Source organism: Ursus maritimus, unplaced genomic scaffold (assembly GCF_017311325.1).
Source record: "Ursus maritimus isolate PB19 unplaced genomic scaffold, ASM1731132v1 scaffold_18, whole genome shotgun sequence".
Taxonomy (NCBI): domain Eukaryota; kingdom Metazoa; phylum Chordata; class Mammalia; order Carnivora; family Ursidae; genus Ursus; species Ursus maritimus.
Window position 1 is genome coordinate 45,320,984 of NW_024424230.1, and position 25,096 is coordinate 45,346,079.

Sequence of the window (25,096 nt, forward strand, 5' to 3'; positions counted from 1 at the left end):
CTCCCCCCGTACTCTCTCTCTAAAATAAATAAATCTTTTTAAAAAATAAAAAATAAATAAATCCCACCAACTGTCTATTATCAATAATCTTCTTGAGCAAGTTCACCATTCAGTAGAACCTATTCACAAAGACTGTTTTATAATCATGGATTTCAACATTCAAAAAGTCACGATTAGGGGCGCCTGGGTGGCGCAGTCCTTAAGCGTCTGCCTTCGGCTCAGGGCGTGATCCTGGCGTTCCGGAATCGAGTCCCACATTGGGCTTCTCGGCTGGGAGCCTGCTTCTTCCTCTCCCACTCCCCCTGCTGTGTTCCCTCTCTCGCTGGCTGTCTCTCTGTCACATAAATAAATAAAATCTTTAAAAAAAAAAGTCACGATTAAGCCCTTTCAATCAAGATGGTTAAACATCTAGAGGCTTTTATATATCAATTAGCAATTTGCTATTAAATAATGAATTTAAATAACCTATTTTAGTGGACTGTGACCAGTGATCCAAGGCCTTTTGGCATTATTCAGATCTTTTTACTTAATCCATTAATTGTGTTTATATAACTAAGAACAGAAATAAATATCACCCTGCCTCATCTAGTGATCGTGAAGACATGTCCATATGAGGCAACTGAATGATGAATTACAGGTTTATCTTGCTAATGTAAAGAGGGACACAGCAAGGGATTTAAACTTACCCAGCAGATCTCTGCACCCCGGTCTCCAACAGGTCCCCTCTCCTTTACCAAACAACAGGCTAAAACCATCACCATAAAGACTTTTTCTAGCAGGTTTACACTTAGGAATGAAGAGGAAGTAGAAGGACCGGGCTCTTTTCTTCCTGAAGCTATTCTGCATTTTCGATTGGGTTGTTTGTTGTTGAGTTTTAAGACTTCTCTATGTGTTCTAGATACCAGCCCCTTTTCGTATACAATTTGCAAATATTTACTCCCATTCTGTGTTGTTTTTACTTTCTTAATAATGTCCTTGAAGCACAGAAGTTTTTAATTTGGACAAATTCCAATTTATTATTTTTTAATTGCTTATGCCTTTTGGTGTCCCATCTAAGACACCACTACCTAATCCAAGTTCATGAAGACTTACTAGTATGTTTTCTTCTACAAATTTTATAGTTTTAGCTCTCACATTTAGGTCTTTGATAACGTTTGAGCTAATTTTCATATATGGTGTGAGGTAAGGGTGCTATTTCATTGTTTTGCTTGTGGGTATCAAGTTGACACTATTTGTTCGAAAGGCTACTTTTTTTTTTTTTTTAAAGATTTTATTTATTCATTCGACAGATAGAGACAGCCAGCGAGAGAGGGAACACAAGCAGGGGGAGTGGGAGAGGAAGAAGCAGGCTCCCAGCGGAAGAGCCTGATGTGGGGCTCGATCCCATAACGCCGGGATCACGCCCCGAGCAGAAGGCAGACGCTTAACCGCTGTGCCACCCAGGCACCCCGAGAAAGGCTACTTTTTACCTATTGAATTGCCTTGGAATCCTTGTAGAAAACCAACTGACCATAAATGTATGGGTTTATTTCTTGATTCTCAATTCTAGTTCATTGATCTTCATGTCAGTTCTTATGCAAGTGCCATACTCTTCTTTATTTCCTATTCAGTTTAACAATATCTTTCTACCTTAAACATCAAATAAAGTATATTTCAAGCTTGTGAAATAGAAATTTAAGGTTTAAGAGATAAAAATCAATCAAATTTAAGACACAAAATCATTAGGGAAGCCAATATTAAAAAGAAAACTCACCAGCACTTAAGATCAATATGAAATCACATTCTAGCATTCAAAAAATGTAGATTCATTTAAGCTCTTATAAAAAATTTTTAAAAAGCACAACAGCATATTTGGCAGATGACAGAGCTTAACAGCATGATTTTTCACAGTCTTAAGTACAGAATTTCATTTAAAATCTGGTCATTATGATTATATTTAAACAAGTTAGGTAACATGCAACCATGGTCTTAGAACTTCTGATTCCACGTGTAAGGAGCTTGGAATTCACTACTCCACCCTACTCAGTAAAAAGCTGAACTTCAAGACTGAAAAATCAACTCTTCTTGGATCCATAAAAGAGGGAGGGACACAGGGCAAACTGCTGTCTTCACAATTGGGAAGACAGACAAGCGAATACACAGAGTTACGAGTTATCAGAGCAGGAAGTCTGAAAACAGAAAACACTAAGGAACTGGTGCCGGGGTAAGAAAACCTGACCTGTACCTGATGAATTGCTAGAGGATCAGTGCTGACAACTCAGCTTAAAATTCCAAGGGAATCCAGTCATAGGGAGGGCCCCACGACACTGTGAGGTTTACTTCCAAGAGCTTGACCAAGTTCCCAGGATAAATGCCAGAAAAATCCCCTCATATTTCCAGCAGGGGAGGGGAAAAAAGAACCATTTTGAACTATGCCAGAGCACTTTTTTTTTTTTTAAGATTTTATTTATTCATTTGACAGAGAGAGAGAGACAGCCAGCGAGAGAGGGAACACAAGCAGGGGGAGTGGGAGAGGAAGAAGCAGGCTCCAGCAGAGCAGGGAGCCTGATGTGGCGCTCCATCCCAGAACCCTGGGATCACGCCCTGAGCCGAAGGCAGATGCTTAATGACTGAGCCACCCAGGTGCCCCAGCACTCTGTTCTTAATGAGGCCCACCCTCAGGGGAAACTAGTTAACAGAGCCTAACCTGCTGGGGTTAGATCAGAGCCTAACAGGTCTAGGGGAATGGAAACACCCAACTCCAGCCCACTCTAGCCATCTTGTCCCACCTAAGGGAAGAGAGTAAGAAATACTTGTGCATTCACAGTCCAGAGGCATGGGCTCACTAAAAGATTGAGACATAATCATAGGACTATAGAATGCTTCCCCTCTCCCCGACACCTCATTACCACACCACTAAAGGCCTATTCACAGCAGTTCTTTTTACCCAGTACGTCATATCTGGCTACCAAGAAAAAAAAATCATAAGGCATACCAAAAGGCAAAAAAAAAAAAAAAAAAAAAATTTGAAGAGTTGGAGCAAGCATCAGAACCAAACACGCCAGGGATGATGGAATTATCAGACAGGGAACTTTAGAACACCTATGATGAATATGCTAAGGGCTCTGATGGATAACACAAGCAGCATGCAAGAACAGAGGCGCAGACACTAACTCGAAAGGATGCACCTCTGTGTTCACTGCAGCATTATTTCCAGTCGCCAAGATATAGAAACAACCTAGGTGTCCACTGATGGATGAATGAAAAAGAAAATGTAGTATATTATATACATACAATGGAATATCATTCAGCCATAAAAAGAATGAAGTCTTGCCATTTGTGACATCATGGATGGACCTTGAGGGCACTATGTTAAGTGAAATAAATCAGACATAGAAAGACAAATACTATATGATCTCACATGTATGTGGAATCTAAAAATTAAAACAAGAATAACAACAACAACAACAACCCAGCTCATAGATACAGAGAACAGACAGGTGGCTGCCAGAGGTGGGGAGCGAGAGGGGGTGTAGCCAAAATGGGTAAAAGGGGTCAAAAGTTACAATCTTCTAGTTGTGTAAGTCGTGGGGATATAATGTATAGCATGATGACTATAGTTAAGAATATCTGAAAGTTACTAAGAGAGTAAATCTTAAAAGTTATCACAAGGAAAAAAAAGTTATGTAACTACTTATGGTAATATATACTAACTAGACTTACTGTGGTGACCATTTTGCAATATATTCACATCTGAAAACATTATGCTGTATACCTGAAACTAACATAATGTTATATTGTCAGTTATACCTCTGGTTTTAAAAAAGAGAAAGAAGGAAAAGGACAAATGAGCATTATAAGCAGGGAGGTAGAAATCCTAAGAAAGAGCCAAAAATAAATGTTAGAGATAAAAAAAACACTGTAACAAAAATGAAGAATGCCTTTGATGGGCTTATTAGTTAACTGGACATGGCTGAAAAAAGAGTCTCTGAGCTAAAGGACACGTAAATAGAATCCTGAAAAAACCAAAAAGCACTGAAAGAAAGAAAAGGATATCCAAGGACTGTGGGACAACTACAAATGGTGTAACCTATGCATAATGAGCATACCAGAAGGTGAAGAAACAGAGAAAGGAACAGAAGAAAAATTTGAAACATCAATGACTGAGAATTTCCCCAAATGTCAGACACTAAACCATAGGTCCAGAAACCTTAGAGAACACCAAGCTGGATAAATACCCAAAAAACTATGCCTAGACATATTATTTCAAACTTACAAAAAATGAAAGATAAAGTCCTGATACAATTTCAGAGGAGAAAAACACCTTACCCATAAAAGAACAAAGACAAGAATTACCTCCAACTTCTCAGAAACCGTGCCGGCAAGATGAGAATACAGTGAAATATTTTAAGTGTTGAGAGAGAAATCCACCAACCTAGAATCAGCACCCTGCAAAATTATCCTTCAAAAGTGAAAGAGAAATAGACTTTCTCAGAAAAACAAAAAATGAGGGAATTTTTGACCAGGAGACCTGCCTTGCAAGAAATGTCAAGTTTTTCAGAGAAAGAAAAGACCATTGGTCAGAAACTTGGCTCTACGTAAGCTAAGGAAGAGCACTGAAGAAGGAGTAAGTGAAGGCAAATACTTTTATTTTTCTAATTCTTAACTGATCTCACAGATAACAGTTTATTTAAAATAATAATACCAATAATATATTTGGTTATGTATGCTTATGTAGATATCATATATATGCTAATATATAAATGAAATGAATGACAGCAATGACACAAGGGACAGAAGGGAGGAATTTGGATTTTTTTTTAAAGATTTTATTTATTTATTTGACAGAGAGAGAGACAGCCAGCGAGAGAGAGAACACAGTCAGGGGGAGTGGGAGAGGAAGAAGCAGGCTCACAGCGGAGGAGCCCGATATGGGGCTCGATCCCAGTACTCTGGGATCATGCCCTGAGCCGAAGGCAGACGCTTAACGACTGAGCCACCCAGGTGCCCCAATGGATTTTTTTGTTATTATAGCATAGTCATATGACCTATGGTTACATGAAATAGTACAGTGTTATTTGGAAGTGGACTTGGAAAAATTAAACAAACAAACAAAAAACGTGGACTTGCATTAGCTGCAAATGTATATTGTAAATACAGTTTTATGACTTCACTCAGTAGTTTCAACGAGTCATAGATTCCATCATCAGTAGATAGGTGCCATACAATCATATCACCAAAGCCAAATTTAGTTTTTCCAGTCCCTTATAATAAAAGCCAAAAGGAAATTCAAATGATTAAAACCCAAAACAAACAAAACCCATGCTTTCTCCAGTTATTTTTTCATCCTAATTAGAATACGTAACTAATTTGCAAACTAACAAGCCAAATGAAACAAAATTAATTAAAGTTAAAAATAACTCTCAAAAATTGGCACACACCAGTGAAGTTCTGTGATAATCCAGTTTTGGAAACAACAGCACTCATTCGTCAGCCCTGTGTCGAGTGATGGCAAGCAGGTGTATCACAGGCAACTCACAAAAGCCTAGGAATAGGAGTATCAAAGAAACCCCCAGCATATAAAGAAATTTTAGGGGCGCCTGAGTGGCTCATTTGGTTAAGCGTCTGCCTTCGGCTCAGGTCATGATCCCAGGGTCCTGGGATCGAGTCCCTCGTCGGGCTCCCTGCTCAGTAGGGAGTCGGCTTCTCCCTCTCCCTCTACCCCTCCCCCTGCTTGCACGTGCTCTCTCTCTCTCTCTCTCTCTCTCGCTCGCTCTTTCTCTCTCAAATAAATAAATAAAATCTTAAAAAAAAAAGAAATTTCAAGAGGTGTATTTATGAGAGTATCAGAACATGCATCTGTGCCAGTGGCTCATCCAGTTACCCAATCCATCACCAGATTCTGATTTGCTTCCTGAATGTCTTTCAAAGTCATCTACATTGCTTCATCTCCATTGCCATTATCCTAATCCAGACTACCACTAACTCTTTATTACTCCAACAGCTTCTTAAGTGCTTCCTATTATACACTCTTGTTCATTTTCAACCTATTTTCTGCCAAGCAACTAGAATTCTTTTCCTAAAAGACAAATCTGATTGTGTCACTCTTCTCTTTAAAATGCTTTCGTTGTTTCACATGGCTCTTTTTAAGATCTTATCAGGGTCTACAAGATCCTAAATGACTGACTCATTGCCCACTTCTGTTTTATTTCAGAAGATTCTTTCTCTAGCCCTCTGGCACTCCGACTCCAAGCAAAAGTTCTCAATAAATTTATAGTAAAATGATGAACTCTAAGTGGTAGGTCCTTCCACCAATGCAATGCTTCTAAATCATTTATTTCAGTTGGGGATTTTTTTTCTCACACTGATCAGCTCCATCCGATGTCTTTGGACAACTTTCATCAGCTACTCCCTCTGGAGCTTTCTTCCTGCCTGCCACATCCCCTCATGACAGTTGGAACAAAGCCAAGGCTACCCTACACCATATAGGGTCTTATTACTTTTTTAAATTGTAGCAAAAGACACGTAACTTAAGATTTACTAACTAAACCATTTTTAAGTGTGTCATTCAGTAGTGTTAAGTATATTTACATTGTTATACAACCAGTCTCCAGAACTCCACCTTGCAAAACTGAAAACTCTATACCCATTACCAACAATTTCCCATTTTCCCCTCTTCTCAGCCCCTGGCAACCACCATTCTACTTTCTGTCTCTATGAATTTAACGACCCTAAGTACCTCATATAAGAAGAATCATACAGTATTTGTCCTTTTGTGACTGGCTTATTTCACTTAGCATAATATCCTCAAGGTTGATCCATTTTGTAGCAGGTGTCAGAACTGCCTTCCTTTCTAAGGATCAATAATATCCCATTGAATGTATATAACACATTTTGTGTATCTATTTAACTGTTGACGGATACTTGGGTTTGTTTTACTTTTGGCTTTTGTGAACAATGCTGCTATGAACCTAGACGTACAAATATTTCTTCAAATATTTCTTCAAGACCCTGTTTCAATTCCTTGGGATATATACCCAGAATTGGAATTGCCATATCATAGGGTAATTCTATGTTTAATTTTTTGAGGAATCACCATACTGTTTTCCCTAGTGGCTATACCATTTTATATTCCTACCGGCAGTGCATAAGGGCTGCAATATCTCCACACTCTTGCCAACACTTGTTATTTGGGGTTTTTTTTCATAGTAGCCATCTTAAAAGGTATGGTGTGATTTATCATTACAGTTTTGATTTGCATTTGCCTAAAGATTAATGATGTTGAGCATCTGTTGCTGTGTCATTTGTATACAGTCTACGGATAAATATCTATTCAAGTACTTTGCCCAACTTTAAATTGGGTGTTTTTTTTAGTTGTTGAATTTTAGGAGTTCCCTATATTCTGGATATCAACTCCTTTACCAGATACATGATTTGCAAATATTTTCTCCCATTCCATGAGTCGCCTTTTCATTTTGTCGATTGTGTCCTTTGATGCAAAGAAGCAGTCTGATTTATCTTAGTTTTACTTTCCTTGCCTGTGCTTTTGGTGTCAGATCCAATGATTCCTATTAGTTTTTAAGCATTGTTATTACTAGATTCAGACATCAATAAAACAAAAAATGAGAAATAGTGAGCTTAAAAGAAGAAAAAATTTCCCCAAAGAGTAAACATTAATGTCTACTTTATCTATACTACTGTCTTGGTTTTCTAAATGCTTTTTAAACCTATAGGCATTTTTCTTCTATATATTCTACAGTCTTACCTCGACAAATCGTTCAATCCTGCCTACATTCCTTTTTTGACAATATCTCTTTCCATTTTAAATCTAAATTACCCCTTTGCTCCAGTCTGTGCTGCTGCTTGACTCTACAGTGCCATTTCTTCTTGAAAAGAGAAAAATGCTTTTGAGACTTCTGACCCACACCCTTCTACACTTCCCACTAGCTGAGAACCACAGCTGTACACAAGCCAACATCCTTCTTTCTTGTATTCCACTGCTGGTTTCCTAACTCACTTTCCTGTCTGGGCTCCAAAGAGCATCTCCACTTTCACTTGAGATCATCCCATAATGTTCATTTGCTCACTTCCCTTATTTATTTTTTTTTCAAGGAAGTATCTATGGGTTCTTTTCTCAGGAAATCCAATTCCTCTGATGTCTGCCTTCCCTTTTGTCCACCCTAATGCATCTAGGCCAGCCAGAACAAAAGCATCACATCCAGGCTAGCAGCATTCAGCAGGCAGATACCTGAAGTGCCTCATGTAAATGAGTAAGACGGAAGAGTCACAGCAAGGAAGGGGTCCAGGCATCTAAGTGGCAATAAATGGCTTCCCAATCAGGAAACTATGTTAGATGCAAATGGCACCATTCTACCCAACTGCCCAGCCCAGGGCTTGAATGCCAATCTCAACTCCTCTCTTTTCCTCAAGGTTCACATCCTATCACCAAGTTCTCTCAACTTTGCCTCCTAAATATATCTTACATCCATCTACTTCCATCTTTCCCCACCATCAATAGCTCCATTCAGGTCACCATCATCTCTCACGTGGCTTTTCTTTTGACATCCTTTTGCATTATAGGGGAGAAAAAATGACTTTCCTATACCCTCTGAGTTCATGGTTAAGACCCCCTGTAATAAAAAACAGATTAACAGAAGAAAAACAACCAGAGGTTTATTAATGTGTATGCCTCGTGTATACATGGGAGATACCCGGGAAAAATAAATAAAACTCCTGAGACGGTCCAAGCCACTACGTTAAAGAGCATCTTCAAATGAAGACAAAAGGTGTTGCGGGTGAGGGGGGGAGGTAATTTACAGGAAGATGAGAGGAGGAAATGATTGGTAAGCAAAGGTTACCCTACCTTGCACATAAGACTCTCAGGTGAAAAAGCAGTATCTGGTAATAGCTCTCTTCCTGGTAGAGGCCCCCTTTCTAATGTAAATTTCCCTTATAAATGTAGATTTCCATTACAAAAAGGTAAATTTTACTCAGCTTTCAGATCTTCTGCTGTGTCTGCAGTTTCCTGAAATAATCAACTCAAAATAATCCTGAGGCGGAAGAGGCAGATTTGAGGGTGGCATATTCAGCACCAATATCACTGATTTCAGACCAATCTGATTTCACTTCTTTTACAAGAAACACGCTGACCTTCATCTATTGAGCTCCCGCCATATGTGAAACTTTAGACTAGTAATATTTCACACATGATCTCATTTCATTCAACCCTCCAAAAGTCCTGTGAGGTAGGATTCATTAGCCTCATTTTACAGATGAGAAAAATATGGCTCAAAGAAGTTAAGTAACTTGTCTAAAGTGGCTGCCATGTCCAAAGCATGGAACCAAAATTTAAATCCAACTCTGATTTGCAAATCTAATTCTCCTTAATTACACATAGCTGTGATTTATCTCTTGCCTGTCAAATGACAATAATACAATTTGGTAATGAGTTTCACGTCCTTTATTCAAGGGACAACAATCCACAAATTAGGGATGTACAGTGCTTCACAAGCAGTAGAGCATTCTTCCGGAGGGATTTTGGGCAAGAGTGAATTTTAGAGTATTAGGAAAGGTGAGCAGGAACAGCGCATGGTTGGCTGGGAAGTCAGAGATTCCTTAAAAGGCTAAAAGGCTAGCAGGTCCTACTTTTTAGGGTAGGGTAAACTGGCTAAAGCTGAGTTGAGGAGTATGATTCACACAAGTTGGGTTTCCTTGAGATGCAATTCCGTTAAGGGTAGGTTGGCCTCTGTTTAGATTTATGACATGGGTTGTGCTACTAGGGCAGCCCCCATTTTTGGGGTCCTGATATATGAATTAACTTTATCGCGCCCCTGAACAGTATATACAACTCAAAACCAGGGCTAATGGAAAAACAAAGAACCAAACTTCTTCCCTAGGTTCAGAAACCAAAATCCATCTGTAAGCATTATAATTTTTGACTTGCCTTTCTTTCTCTACCTAGTCTATACCGGGGGGTTGGCAAATGATGGCTCACAGACCAAATTATGGGACACCAATTTGGCACCTGAGCTAAGAATGGTTTTTACATGTTGTGATATTGTGATTTTTAGTTAGAAATACATATTTGGTCTTTATCCCTATTTCTGGCCCAGAAGTCCTAGAACCCCAGGAATTTCCTACGTGATAAGAGCATCTTTGTTATAATATTTGGTTTTTTGTCCTTGGTTCTTGAAATAGCTCCAGAACCAAAAAGGCAAAAGAAGTGTCTTGTTATTCATAACAAGCCCCTTTCAACCATACCTGGGTTTAAGCAATGATGGGACTTTTGGAAAGTCCCGGGGGGTGGGGCTGGGAGTGGGAGTGGGAGTGGGCCCAGTGGAGGGTGTGCTGGTTTCCAGGGAAACCAAACATGTGATTAAAATGGTGTAATTTTTAGTCCCACCCCCCCAACCTCTGAGGAGAGGGGAGGGGCTGGCTGGAGGTTGAATCAATTGCCAGGGGCCAATGATTTAACTAATCATGCCAATGAAACGAAGCCTCCACAAAAGCCCAAAAAGATAGCTTGGAGAGGTTCCTTGGTGACCATGGACATAAAGGAGAGTGGAATGCTCCATAGAGAGCATGGAAGCTTTGTGCCCCTTCCTACTTACTTTGCTCTGTGCATCTCTACCATCAGGCTGTTTCTGAGTTTTATCTTTTTTTAGTAAACCCATAATCAAGTAAGTAGAATGCCTTCCTGAGTTCTCTGAGCCACTCTAGCAAAAGAATCCAACCAGAAGAGGGGATCTTGGGACTCTCCGAGTTACACCAGGTCAGCTAGAAGCACAGGTGACAGCCTGGACTTGGCATGTGAAGTTGGGCCGGGAGCAGTCTTGTGAGACTGAGCCCTTAACCTGCGGGATCTGATGCTATTTCTAGGCAGACAGTGTTAGAACTGCTGAACTGTGGGACACCAAGCTGGTGTTGCTGGGTTACTCGACGTGTGGAAAACCTACACATAGTGTCAGAAATGAAGTATTCTACAAGTAGTTTTTGAGAGTAGAGGAGACACACAGGAAGAGTGTTTTCCTTTATACATGTTTACACATTAAAAAAAACCAAGAGCAAAATATTTCATGACACATGAATATTATATGAAACTCAATGTCAATATCGTTTTATTGGAACATACCCATGCCATTAGTGTCCATATTGTCTCTGCTTTCACACTATGGCGAAATGGAGTCGTACAGACGTGGCTCACAAAACATAACATATATAGTATTTGGCTATTGACTGAAAAAGTTTGCAGCCTTGGTCTGTACTCCTTGGCTAGATGAAGTGTTCTCTATTGCATCTCCCTAACTAAGCAGTCTTTCCGTATCAGCCCATGGCTTGATTAGCTCTTCATAAACTTCTCAAAACTGAATGCAGAGAAATTACATAACTTGCTCAAACTCGGCACGGATAGCAAAAAGCAGACGTAGGATTCAAACCTGACAGGCTTCAGAGAGCCACCTCGAAGCTGCTCTACTCCACTGCCTCCCTAAGGGAATGTCAGGACTTCATAAACTCAGTGTCAACTTAAAATTCTAGGTACTGTTAAAATCCTCAGCAATAGTCTATCTTAAGTGAGAGGACAGTTCTCCCCTAAATATGAGGAAAAGATAATGCTTATCTAATGGCTTTATGAGATGCTTATCCCATACTAAGCACTGTGGAAGGCATCTCATTTAATCTCCATACTACCCCAGACAGGGAGGAATCATACTCCACATTTTTACAAATTAGGAAACTACGAGCAAAAAAAGATGAAGTTGCCTGATAAATTCACAGAGAATATACCAGTGGGGCAGTGATGGAGTATTGAAACTTACAGATGAGGTGCTCAGATATGCAGAATTGTGAACTTATTTCTCTGTATCTGAACCAAGTTGATAACAAGCCCCAATATTTCCATTCCTGGAAGGGGGGAAATGTGTCATTATAAGATTACTCAGTCACCTCTGGTATAAAATGCAGTAACCAAAGCCGTTCAATTTCATTAGTCATCACGGGAATGTTAAGAAAATTAAGACCACAAAGTGAAACCACTACACACCACACAGCATTAGATTGAAAGTCAGGTAATAACCAAATGCTGATACGCAGCAACTAGAACTTGTTCACTACGGGTCGGAGTGTAAACTGGTTTAACTGCTCGGGAAAACTCTCAGTATGAGCGATGTGTGCGGGAGCTCACAAAGAAGCAATTGTTAGGTTTTCAGGAAGTTTGCCCGCTGGTAGATTTCACACTGGTAGCTTGGAATCGGACAGAGCGGGAGTATTTACGCCACAGGAACTGGCACACGTTATTAAGGAGCAACAACTCCAGAGTCAGTTGTTAAAAATTCACCAGCACACCTTGGGGCTGAGGACTCCAAAGCCCCACATACACCTATCCTGACTTGGCAAAGCCATTTCTAGGGATGCATGCTTTAGAAATGTGTACGTATGTGGACAAAAACAAGAATATTTATAACAGCACTGATGGTAACAGCCTCAGACTGGAGACCCAAATATCCATAAACAGAATTGATAAACTGCCATGTTCATTCTGTGAGATATTATGCAGTGGGAAGAATAAAAGAACTGCTACCTTCAGCAATCCAGATAATCTCACAAAACGTTGAAACAAAAGGAGTCCAAGCAAGGACTGTATGATTCCATCTAGGTGAAAGTCAAAACAGACCCAAGTACTCTTTGGTGTCAGAAGTCAGGGAGGTGGTTACTTGGCAGAGGGGAAGAGTGGCTAATGTGGTGCTGGTAGTGTCCTTTCTTCCAACTGAAGTGCTGGTTATATAACTATTTTGTGAAAATTCATCAACAAGAAGTTCAATTTAAAAAATCAATCACTTCCATAATCGGATCTCCATTTGCAAAAAAAAATGAACTGCAAATTAAAGCTTATATCTTATTTAAAATTAACTAAAAATGCACAGTACATCTAAATGAAAAACTAAAAAACTCTAAAACCTTAAAAAAAGAAAGGAGAAAATCTTCAAGACCTGGAGGTAGGCAAAGTCTTTAGACATAACACCAAAAACAAGATAGCGACCAAAAAAAGGTGAATTACATCTCATCAAAATTAAACACTTTTACTCTCTGAAAAACACTGTCAAGAGAATGAAAAGACAAAAAAAAAGAGAGAGAGAATGAAAAGACAAGCAACAAAATGGGAGATTACTTGCAAATCACATACCTGATAAAGAACTTGCAGGCAGAATACATTTCTTGCTTTTGACAAACATACTATAGTTATGTTAGATGTTACTAGCAGGGAAAGCGGAGTATTTTTACAACTTCTAGTGAAATCTGTAATTATTTCAAAACAAAAAAAAGATCAATTTAAAAAAAGATACTGGTAGTTTTATTTGCCAGAATCCCTATTTTCCCTTATCTCCCCTATCCTAAGTATCTTCTAACACAATGCTAATGGAGGTATAATCTTTTTTGGAGAGCAATTTGGCCAAACCAGTCAAGCTATTAGAATGTGTAAATGTTTGGTCAGGAAATTTCCTTTCTAGGAATTTTTCCTAAGAAAATAATCAGAGATAAATACCAAAAAATCTGCACACAATAATTAAGTTTTTCATAGTTATTTAAGTGAAAATTTGAAAAAAATTTAAAAATTGGAAACGTGGGGACCAGTTAGTACATCATGATACCCAGAAGATAGAATACAATGTAGCCATAAGAAATTAAGCCATAGAAGAATATTTATTGACATGGGAAAATGTTAACAATATACTTCTATATGAAATATGCAGGATACAAAACAGTATATACAGTTTAATACCATTTTATGGAAAGAAAAATAGCCATATATACAAAATCATGCATAGGAAAAAAATAGAAGGATGTACATAGCAAATGTTAATAATGGTTATCTCTAGATAGTAGAATTAGAAGTGATTATATAATTTTCCCAGTAAATTTCACCTGCCCTCCAAACAGTATCTGCTTCATGCTAGTCTTTCTTCAGTGTGATTAGCTTGATATAATTCTTTTCAAATAGACTCTGTTTCATGATACATACCTCCAAATCATACTGCTTTTTCCATTTAAAAAGTAGATGCTACTTGCTCTTACATACTGGCATATGGAGAATATTTTTAACTAATACAATATACTAAAAATATGCCACAGCATAGATCTGGCCATAGAAAATCATTGTTTGGAGAATCTGAAAATCCTCTAATAGAGAGAAATTTTAAATAGAGAACGCGGTCCATAATGGTTGAGTATAAATAACTCAAGATTCCAGAATTGGAGACTTTGGGATCTCTCCCTACTAGCTAAGTGCCTTTGGGCAAAGGAGATTAGGTTTTTTAGTCAGGAAAATGTGGCTAATAATTTTGTACAAAGAAGCAAAAATAAGATTCTTTTAAATAAGGGCAAATGAGATCACAGATATAAAGGTCTTCTATATAAAGACCTAAATAACTGTGAGATGAAACAGCAAGAAAGAAATTCAAATTTGGTATTACAGAAAAATGAGTTTCAATTTTTCTGCAGCACCAAATTTCTCCTGTTTTCTATCTACTTTCACAGGTTAGACATGCCAAAATTGTGAAAGCACTTTAATGTTAATTAATGGTCTTCAACGCCTTTATTTAACAGTTAGTAATATAGGACAGACCTAACTTTTCATGGCATCTGACGTAAGTGTTCTAAATAAATACAGGACATCCTCTGATGACTTCTGATTACTGGCAACATCAGACATATTGACAACAAATATGACTTGGATTTTATTTCTCAGAATCCATCCTAGTGTAAAGCCATTTACGAGATTTTTATTAAAAATACCAAATAAGGATGTTGGGTCTTTTGAATGCAAGATATCAAGGGAACAGAAAAAGAATATGTGTCTGTGTCCACTCTTCTGTGATGCTCTCCGTGATGCAAGCACCATTCCAAGTGGTCTCCGAACTTCTATTCCCTCCCTTTGGAAGAGAATCTTAGGCAAATCTGCAATCAATTAATAACTTTCAATAACTGTTTGCAATCATATCTAAAGGGGAACAGCTATTAACTTACTGTTATATCTCAAAGATAAATGTATTATCTAGAGGCCTAGAGGTAAAGGGCATAACTTACAGATGAAAAAAGGAACATAAAACACTGATGCAAAGGAAGATCTGGTAAGGATGGAAAAAAAGAGGGATTTTCTTTGTTTTTCCAATCAAAACGTTTGTTCCTTTTCTCCGCAAAGTCACGGAGTTGAGAAAGATGGCTGGAATGCAGATGAAATCGTGCATCACACTTACATAACTACCCGATGACGTGCTCCGGCCGCACACCAGTGTGGTCTTCCCACCTCTATCCCCTTCTATAAATGCCCCATTAACTGCAGCAGACCTTCTAGCGTCATCCTAATTCCTTAATGAAGATCACAAGAAAGGTACTTCCAGGATGTTAAAAAAAACAACCAAAAACAGAATATTACACTAACACATTTAAGGGGCAGGAGAGGACTACCGACACTCCATACCTACTGCTTTACATCACAAGAATTAAACAAAAAAAGTAGAGGCTAGAAAATCACATTTTGAAATTTCACAATCACCAATTTGCAACAGAAACCAAAGCAAACACTTATGCTAACAGATATGGCAGATGAATTATCACTTCAGCACGTAACTGCAGATATACTCCTGGATTTTTGCTTAATCATTACTCAATGATGAACACTATAAAATGAAAGGTGACTTACTGTGAACCAAAATCACAAGAAGAACTCTCCAAGATCAATCTGCAATGAGCTCCTGTTCCAATAAGCCATCAAGAGCAGTAAAAGGCAATATTCATTTAACATAATGAGAATCCCGATGACAAGACACCAGGTATTTATACTCCTCTCGAGACATTTCTTCCCCACCTAACAAAGGCACTTGACATGGACTGAAATGGACAGTTAATCCAGGTACTGCCCTGGGTAACGGTTACCTTCCTCAAATTAGATGAAGTGGCAATTAAGTTCAAATTAATTCTTCTGAATCAGCCCGAAACACACATGAATATATCACAAGTTCTCTATTTTTGGCAGATGATATAACCAAAGAAGAAAAGATAACGCTGGTGTCCACAATGGGTTGGCTGACTCGAGCAGTCCAGGATCCTCTCTGCACAATATTCCCAGATGACTGTGGAATTTGTGAACAATGATAGACAAATTAACCTGTCGCATAATTTTAGGTATTAATGTTCACTCCTCTTCTTGTCTTTTCTTACTTTTTTGTTCTTTCCCAAAGCCTTAGATGATTCCTCCTAAAAAAGACATAAATCAGTGTAGTATCTCCCCATTTATACGAAGATTCTGGTTTAGGAAACTTTAGTCTACTCATACAAAATATGTATACGAGTAAAAGTATAATTACTTCCATATGTATCATCTTTCTGTTTTATAGGGCACTTTCACTTATAGTCTATTTTAATATTTCCAAAATAATCAAGGATAGTCAAGGAAAACACTCGCTTATCTAACAGATTTACATTTGAATAATTTGGATATTATTTAATCTATTGTTCACTTTCCAAAGGAAGGCAGCAAACTTTAAATAAAATAAATATGCCTATAATATATGAAACAAAAAAAAATTCGAAGTATAAAGGCAGGTATCCCAACACATGCCAGGGGAGACGGAAGGTGCTCTGACACTAACAGGAAAATGTTAGCATTTTATACACATTTGAAGAACATCTAGTTCACTGTAGCATAAGCTACGCAACCTCTGCTGGCCTCAATTTTAGGGAGTGAAAATTAATTGGTCTTTAAGGGTTTTATAAAACTTAGTATAAATATATGAAATTAAGGCTCAAAGAGATGAAGTGATCTGCCCAAGGTCACGCAACTAACTGGCCAGTCACACTGCTCTGAATAGAACCTAAGTCTACAATTTCCTATTCCAAAGGTTTTTCCAATGTGCCACAAACATTCTTCTTTTTTTTTTTTTAAGATTTTATTCATTTATTAGAGAGAGAGCATGAGCACGTGTGCCGGGGGAGAGGGAGAGAGGCAGAAGGAGAGGGAGAAGCAGACTCCCCGCTGAGCAGGGAGCCCGATGCAGGGCTTGATCCCAGGACCCCAGGATGATGACCTGAGCTGAAGGCAGACGCTTAATCAACTGAGCCACCCAGGCACCCCTCAAACACTCTGATTCATTCTTAATTTTTTGTCTTTTTTTTAAACTATTTTATTTTATGGGCAGTGGTGAGAAACTCTCTACATAATTTCAATAACCACTCACCGGTGAGTTTGTGTAGTTCCTCTCCACTAGTATGTTTCTGGCACAGTTGTTGATATGTTTAAAGCGATCTGGTCCTAGAAGGATTCCTCCATACCAGCGTGATACCACCACCATGACATTTCTCACATTCAAAATCTGTTATTTTCAGAAGCATAATTAGATACACACATAGATATATACAAATTCAAGTTTTAAAGGAGAATGAAATAACCCGTGTACAAAATTGCATAGTTTCCCCATGACTTTAATGGCAGAACCACGAGTGAGCAGAGTGAGATTCCTAACATTCAGGTGACAGAATGTAAGAATGAGAAGGGAATTTAGAAATCAAACACTATTCCACAGTGTCCTTGAATTCCAAATTTTGGGGCAACTGGGTAGACTGAAGGGAGATCATGCAGGTAAAGTTCTAGTTCTTCATGAATTCAACCAGAATAGCTCAGTTTAAGCAGCCTTTTGCCCCTAAGCCAAACAACAACCAAAACCCACTTCTAAACAAACCACTGGAAAGAACTGGGGCTGCATGAATAATTGCTGGTGCCTACCAGCAAGGTCTTCCTCAGTTTGCCATCTGTCAAATGCTGCTCATAATATGAAGCCCACCAGTCTATAGGCCTGACCACACACAGAGTTCCTTCCTACCAAGGGAATGCCTGTTTATTTTTTTTTTAAAGACTTTATTTATTTATTTATTAGAGAGAGAGAGAGAGAGCACAAGAAGGCAGAGCGGCAGGCAGAGGGAGAGGAAGAAGCAGGCTCCTCGCTAAGCAGAGAGCCCGATGTAGGGCTCGGTCCTGGGATCATAACCTGAGCCAAAGGCAGATGCTTAACTGACTGAGCCACCCAGGCGCCCCGAATGGCCTGTTTAGAGAACAAACCTCCACATACAGTAACAGAAGAAACTATAGCAACTACCTTAGGAAAAAATCCATTCTTAAAAATAATCGACAATCAATGACCACCATACAGATAAAGTCCAGCAGCATGAAAGAGAAAGGATGAGATGAACAAACTAAAATGGACTAGGAAAAATTTAAGGGAGAGAACACAGAGAGAGAAAGGAAGGAAGGAAGGAAGGAAGGAAGGAAGGAAGGAAGGAAGGAAGGAAGGAAGGAAGGAAGGAAGGAAGGAAGAAGGAAGCTCTAATCAGCATACTTAGAGAAATTTTAGATGATACTGCATCCATAAAGTCAAAACAGTACACTATAAAAAAGAAAAAAAAAAGACGAACTCTTTTTTCTTTTCTTTTTTTTTAACGTTTACTTATTTAAGTAATCTCTACACCCAATGTGGGGCTCGAACCCATGACCCTAAGGTCAAGAGTTGTATGCTATTCTGACTGAGCCAGCCAGGCACCCCAAGAAGAAAGAATTCTTAATACTTAAATACATGATTGCTAAACATTTTAAAAAATTCAGTGGAAATCTTGGAAGACAGGCAAGAAAATGTCATAAAACATAAGCTGATGAGTTGGACAATTTAATTAAAAAAAGCAACATTCTGGGTCTAACCAGATGGTCCAATAACACCCAACAGGAACTGCACAGAGACAGAACAGAGGAAACAGAGGGAGGACACTGTCAAAAAACAAAAAGGAGATACTTTCCCAGAGCTGAAGATAATCTTCTATCATCTATGACTGACAGAGCTTCAAAGCACAGCACTTGTTATTAACCCTGTGGTTTCTGCCCCATATCAAGTGGTTAAAAGTTTCCTTCAATCAGTATTCAAAAATTAACCCAAATATATTTCATGTTACATAGCCTAACTGATTTACTTATTCCTAAATGGAGGTCTGTTTCATTGAAAAATTTTATGACTCAGAGAATAGGACTAACAGGGTTTAACTTACACTTACCTCCATGAGATGGAGAAGACGCCCACCAGCTGCTGTCTCCCCATCATCTTCACAGTCCTGTAAGAAGGTCTGTTTATCCTCACAATATATTCTAGAAATACATAGAACAGAGTTACACTTTGAAACCCCAAAATATTGCACTAAGAATTACACCTTCATACTTGTTGCAATCAATTTACTTCCAAAATCAGCACATTTGTCAAAAAAATTCTTCTTCGACTATACATTAGACAAATTCTCTGATGATTCATTATCCGGTATGTTTCATTGTTTATATTTGGGAAAGCTAGGAATCAAAGATGCCTCCTTTAAATCAGAAATGCTATGATTATGGGAAAGTGAGTTAACACATCTGACACTTCATTTAACCTTGAAGCTATAAGGTTACAGAGAGCAGTCACTGAAAAACATTTATTGAGAATTTATTGTATAGAAGCATTATGGGGCGCCTGGGTGGCACAGCGGTTAAGCGTCTGCCTTCGGCTCAGGGCGTGATCCCGGCGTTATGGGATCGAGCCCCACATCAGGCTCTTCCGCTATGAGCCTGCTTCTTCCTCTCCCACTCCCCCTGCTTGTGTTCCCTCTCTCGCTGGCTGTCTCTATCTCTGTCAAATAAATAAATAAAATCTTTAAAAAAAAAAAAAAAGAAGCATTATATGTAATAGGCACCATGAAATGATATACAAGAAATACGTGGTTTACTCCTGTCTTCAAAAAGCCTTAGAGCTAGTGAGACAAAAAGTACATAAAAAAGATGGAGGTGATAAAAATCAACATAAATGAACATTTTACACTTTCCTCACAACTTATTCTAGCCATCAAACATTTCTCTATCCTCCCCATTCAAAGAATTATAAGATCTATTTTCTCTATAACCTTTCCCCTGGTTGGTTATTAGTATCAGAGATAAATCATGGCATTTTTACCTATTTAAATTACCTAGAAAGTTCACATTTGGAATAATAACGTAGGGCTACACTGTAGCAGAATAAGCATGGCGAGTAAGTGTGAGATATAAAAAGAAAACAGTGCCAGTTAAGGTATGTCAGATAGTGGATTTCTTAGGCCCCTACAATGACACCATCTGGAACGAGGCAAAAGCACCAAAGATATCTTTCCAGCTGTGGCTATAAAAAGCCAGGTACTACCATATCTATATGCCTAGCTCAATTATAGCAATTATATTCATATATTTATTATATGTTCATAATTACCATAGCAATCATATTCATTCATTCACTCGTTCATCTTTCAATCCACCTTTCCATTCATTCACTTAATAAATATTTACGGCCCACCTACTATGACCGGGCTCTGTTATTTAAAGTCAACCTTGTTCCAAGAAGACACAGTACTACCAGACAACATTTTATATGGCAAATTTAAGGCAAAAAGGAGCCAGCAGTTGGTTTATATTAGGACTGTAATTATAATCGAACACTGTAATTTTATGGAACCAATGAAGAAAATTTGAGTTATAAATCAGTACTGTTAGGTTTTTAAAAAAATGAAATCCCACGGACATTTTCACTTTTTCCTCACATGCCAGGAAGATAATGATGCAGTATCCCACAGCTGTGTGTGCCAGCAGCCTGAAGAGTGCCCCCCCTTAACTGCAAAGCAGGAACACAGCCCCAGAACCAGAAAGCAACCTTAAAAGGATCCTAAGCATTCAGAATACACAACACAAAGTCCGTGTACCAAATAAAGGTCCTTTATGTTATTTCCAGTGGGGTCCTTCAAGCCTCCACTTTGTGCCTGTTTACTCTTAGGTGACACACATTCTGACAAGCTCAGCTCTTTCACTCCCAAATGTCAATTAGAAAGGAGTGAGGTGGATGGACTGCTACATGTAGTCAGGCTGAAATTTGTGAGAAGGGACAGCGGATCACCCATTAATACGCAAAACTCTAAAAATACTCACCGGAACTTAAAAACCCCAAAATGTGGGGCCTGAAATAGAATATCCAGCATACTATCTAACTTTTTGATAATTTAGGATCAACATTACAGCCAGCGATTGTTGAAGGTGAAGCCACACAGCCATGTAGGCATAAACTAGAGATACATGAAATTAGTTTATCAAACTCAGGTCTACCCTTAGAAACCATGTGATCTTGAAAAAGTTAAGCTTTTTGCAGGGGCAGAGTTGCTGAAATAATCAGAATTCACTTTCGTAAAGCATTTGGCCAGAGTAGGTGCTCAATAAACACATGGCACGAATGAATGGCTATTAATACTTCCATAGTGCACTCTAATCACTGAGAGCAAGCACACTCTCATCCCTCATTTTTACATTGATGACCCTAACCCATAAAGAAAACATCAAAATTTTGTCCAGTGATATTCCAATAAGTAGGGAATTATATAACAAATAGTCTTTTGTACGTTTTGGCACTTAAAGTAATGTGACTTAGTAATATTAAAAACTCACCTATCCAAAGTGATGGATTTATTTTTTTAGTTTCCTGAGTTTCAGATAGCCTAGATTTTACCAATATTCTCAATCACATTTTAAATTTGCACTAAATCTCTATTTGTATTCTGATTCATTTCAGTTCTGAACCCTGTTCTTTTAAATCAGTACTAATTTGCATACTTAGAAATATACCCTTGCTCTCTTTACTAACACATCAGCAAAGATTTGTATAAAATTCAAAACTAAAGGCATATAGTAAAAAGAAGCATACTTAATTCACTGCTAATGGGAGTATAAACCGGTTTAAAAGAAAAACTCTGGGAAAATTTGGGCGTATGTGTCAAGATTTTCAAAAATGTTCATACTTTTTGAGAATTCTACTTCTAGGAATCTATTTCTTCTTTTTAAATTATATGCCCATTTCATTTCAAAAAAGAACCTGAAGTAACCAGAACTATCCTGAGTAAATAATCTAAATAAAAAGGTGTTCACAGGGCTATTTTCTATAATAGTGAAAAATATGAAAAACTGAACAAAAAGTAAATAGTTAAATAAATAATGGTATAAAGCCTCAAAGTAATACTACAAGGCCATTACAATAATGTTTATAAAGCAATTATAACAACATGGAAAAATGGTTTTGTTAAGAAAGAAAGAGGATACTAGGGTAATGCACTGAAAAAACAAATGCTGCATAGAAGACAGAAAGAAAATGTATCGAATATTATCAAAATATATCAAATCAATTACATTTAATGGCAGAAAATCGCTGATTTCCCCTTCAATTCTTTTCTTTTCTGCAGCTTCCAAATATTCTATGTATGATCATTAGTTTTATAAAGGAAAAAAACCCCACATAATTGTTGTTATTTTTAAAAATCATGCAGCAGTTTCCCCCATTTTTTACAAATGGAACATTCCTAAAATTGTGATGATCACTCACCGGTACGCATAGATGTTGTGGGTGGCACTAGCTATTTTCTTATTCTCATACAATTTGGCAAGAACCATTTTCACCTTAAAAACAGCAGTAATATAAATGAACTAATGTATACTTTTTATTTGTTTTATAAATAAATGCTAGAAAAATATCTTAAAGCATATTGATATAAATACTGTTGTACTGAAATAATGACTTAAAGAATCTACTACACTCTGAAAAAGCCATTTCCAAACTTTCTCCTCATTTTAGAGGTAGAAACCGGTACTCTTAATTGGTATAAAAATTACAGACCTGGTATTTTTTTTTTCCTTCAAAGGCACAGGCAAGGCTTTACTGAAGCTAACAGCTCGAGCTGAAGTGCTGTTGGAGAGTGGTCAGGCTGGCCTCCAGACCTGGTATTTTTGAGCATCAAATATTAACAAATATTTGAGCACTAACCATGTTGATGGTACTTATATATGAAAAATTTTCCCCACGTAAATAATTTTAAATGTAAATATGAGCATTTTTAAAAATGAGCTATACAAAATAACGATACGTTCCAATAAGACCGAAATTCTCTCTGGGAGTCATATAAGGTTTATAGAGGGGGTAACATGAGCCAGGTTCTGAAAGATGAGTGGTAATCTCTTTTGCATCAAAAGAGAAGAAAGGGGTGGGGCAGGAAGAAACCATTCCATTCAGAGGAAACTGTGTGTGCAAATCTATCAGATTTAGCAAAGAAAACATAAAGGATGCTCAGTTAGACTGGAATTTCAGATAAACCACAAATAATTTTTTTATTATTAGTATGACCCATACAAACATGTTTATCTGAAATTCCAATTTAACTAGGTATTCTATATTTTATCTAGTATCCCTATCAGGGACGTAAAAGAGTAAGGTTCTGCAAGTGACCAATAGTTTTATGTAGAAACTATTTAGAGTATGACTAAGAAGACAAAAGACATTGTATCAGGAATGATAAAGCTAGGATCCTATCACAAAGGGCCTTGTATAATGAGCTCAGGTTTTTCCTTGTAGACAATGGAAATAAGCAAAGACTGGGGGTTGGGGATACTGACACATGGCCAGACCTTTCAGAAAGGTAATGGCAAAGAATATGGAGGAAATCCTGGAGGTAGGGAAGATGAAGCTGCAGCCACAGAGATCAATTTGAATCAGAAACTGTGTAGTCTTGTGTTTATCATCTTTTAATCTTTCAGGTTCTTAGATTCCTGATCAATTAAATAGACAATGACCTCTAAGATTTATTTTAGCTCTCGCAAATTATGATCCTCTAAGTCTAAGTGATGATATCAGAAAAAGAAAGAGGATCCAGGATGAACAGATTCAAAACAGAATGTCTAATGAGGACCCTGGCAACAAGATTATGGGCAACAGCTGAGGACAAAATAGAGTTGCTGAGAGAAAGAGCCAGAAGCCTGCACCAAAAGCTGTTATCTTGACCAGAAGTCAATGCAGAGAAGAATTTCCTCTTCTAGAGACCAGAAGAGAGTAAAAGGGCAGCCTGGTACAAAGAACTATATCCCTGTAGGTCGAGGCTTCAGAAGAGCTTCAAGTAGAGGAGCTGCAGAGACCAAAGGGAACAGACTAATAATAAAAAACCTATGGTAAATTAATGACACTTTTGCTGTTAATTTAACTTTATAGGTTATTACAGTTTGTGACTGAAAAGTCTCCCGTTTGATACCCCTGGGTGGGAACCAGCTCACCTAAGGTCAAGAGGCAGAAAGGAAAAGGAATTCAGGTCAGGAAGACTCTGATCAACCAATCTGTCCACTGTCCCCTTCCCTGGGCATCAGTGGAACCCACTCGGTTTTGCAGAACTCCCACGCAATAGGACAAATAATTCTTTTTAACAAGCTATTAAGCATCATAATTTTCCACCTAATGGGTTTTTCTTGTTTGAAAACCCATTACAGGGTTAAGCCCTAATTAGAATTTAGATACAATTTTGAAAGTGGTGACAAATAGAAACAAAACAAATCTTCCATGATTCACAGTAATTTGGGGGTAGGGAAATGAGCAAAAAATGTTTATCTTACATGAAAATTACACACAACAGCAAAAATAAGCATATTATTGCAGAACCATTTACCTGAATTACTTTGGTAAAACAACATCAAAGTGAGCTGGACATAGTAACTTTACCTGTTTGGGACAAACTACTGGAGCCAAGTGTGCCTGAAAAGTACTTCTTCGGTCTGTAATGGGAATGCCATGATCAATCGGAGGTAATTCTTCTATTTCTATAAATTTAAAGAATTATATTACTTTCATCTTGAAAATTCTTACATTCAAATACTGAAAAATTGACAATGGTGTGGGCAGAGGGTGGGGAAGGGAGGTGGAAAAGAGATGTAAATTATATGGTAAATCAACCCCAATACCCATTAACAGTTGTCTATTAAAATTAAATTATAATTTTAAGCAAAAAGTTTCCAAATAGATTTTAAATAAGATTAGACTACTTGACTTAGAAATGATTTTCACCTTCCAAGGTCACCCAGTGGTAGGTTAGGACTGAAATCCTGGACTGTTACAGTAGTATAAATTGTACAATAACTAAGTTTTAGGAGTATAAAAGGTCCTGAGACCACAAAGATAGTCAGTTGCTAATATACCACAATTTATTTATCCATTCAGTTGATGGACTTCTGGGT

General features: G+C 37.9%; 1 protein-coding gene across 2 annotated transcripts in view; it reads right to left on the bottom strand.

Annotated features, from left to right (window-relative positions):
- Positions 1 to 13,658: 13,658 nt before the first annotated feature.
- Positions 13,659 to 25,096, bottom strand: part of IMPACT (impact RWD domain protein) — a 29,680-nt gene continuing 18,242 nt past the window's right edge. Inside the window, exons 7-11 of one of the 2 annotated variants that reach the window (XM_040632631.1) lie at positions 24,585 to 24,682; positions 22,431 to 22,504; positions 19,069 to 19,159; positions 17,211 to 17,345; positions 13,659 to 16,230 (exon numbers count right to left, since the gene is read on the bottom strand). In XM_040632631.1, coding sequence (XP_040488565.1) covers positions 16,162 to 16,230; positions 17,211 to 17,345; positions 19,069 to 19,159; positions 22,431 to 22,504; positions 24,585 to 24,682 — 467 coding nt within the window. In that variant the 3' untranslated portion in view covers positions 13,659 to 16,161. The remainder of the gene's footprint in view (positions 16,231 to 17,210; positions 17,346 to 19,068; positions 19,160 to 22,430; positions 22,505 to 24,584; positions 24,683 to 25,096) is intronic. The other variant, XM_040632632.1, reaches the window with a different exon arrangement.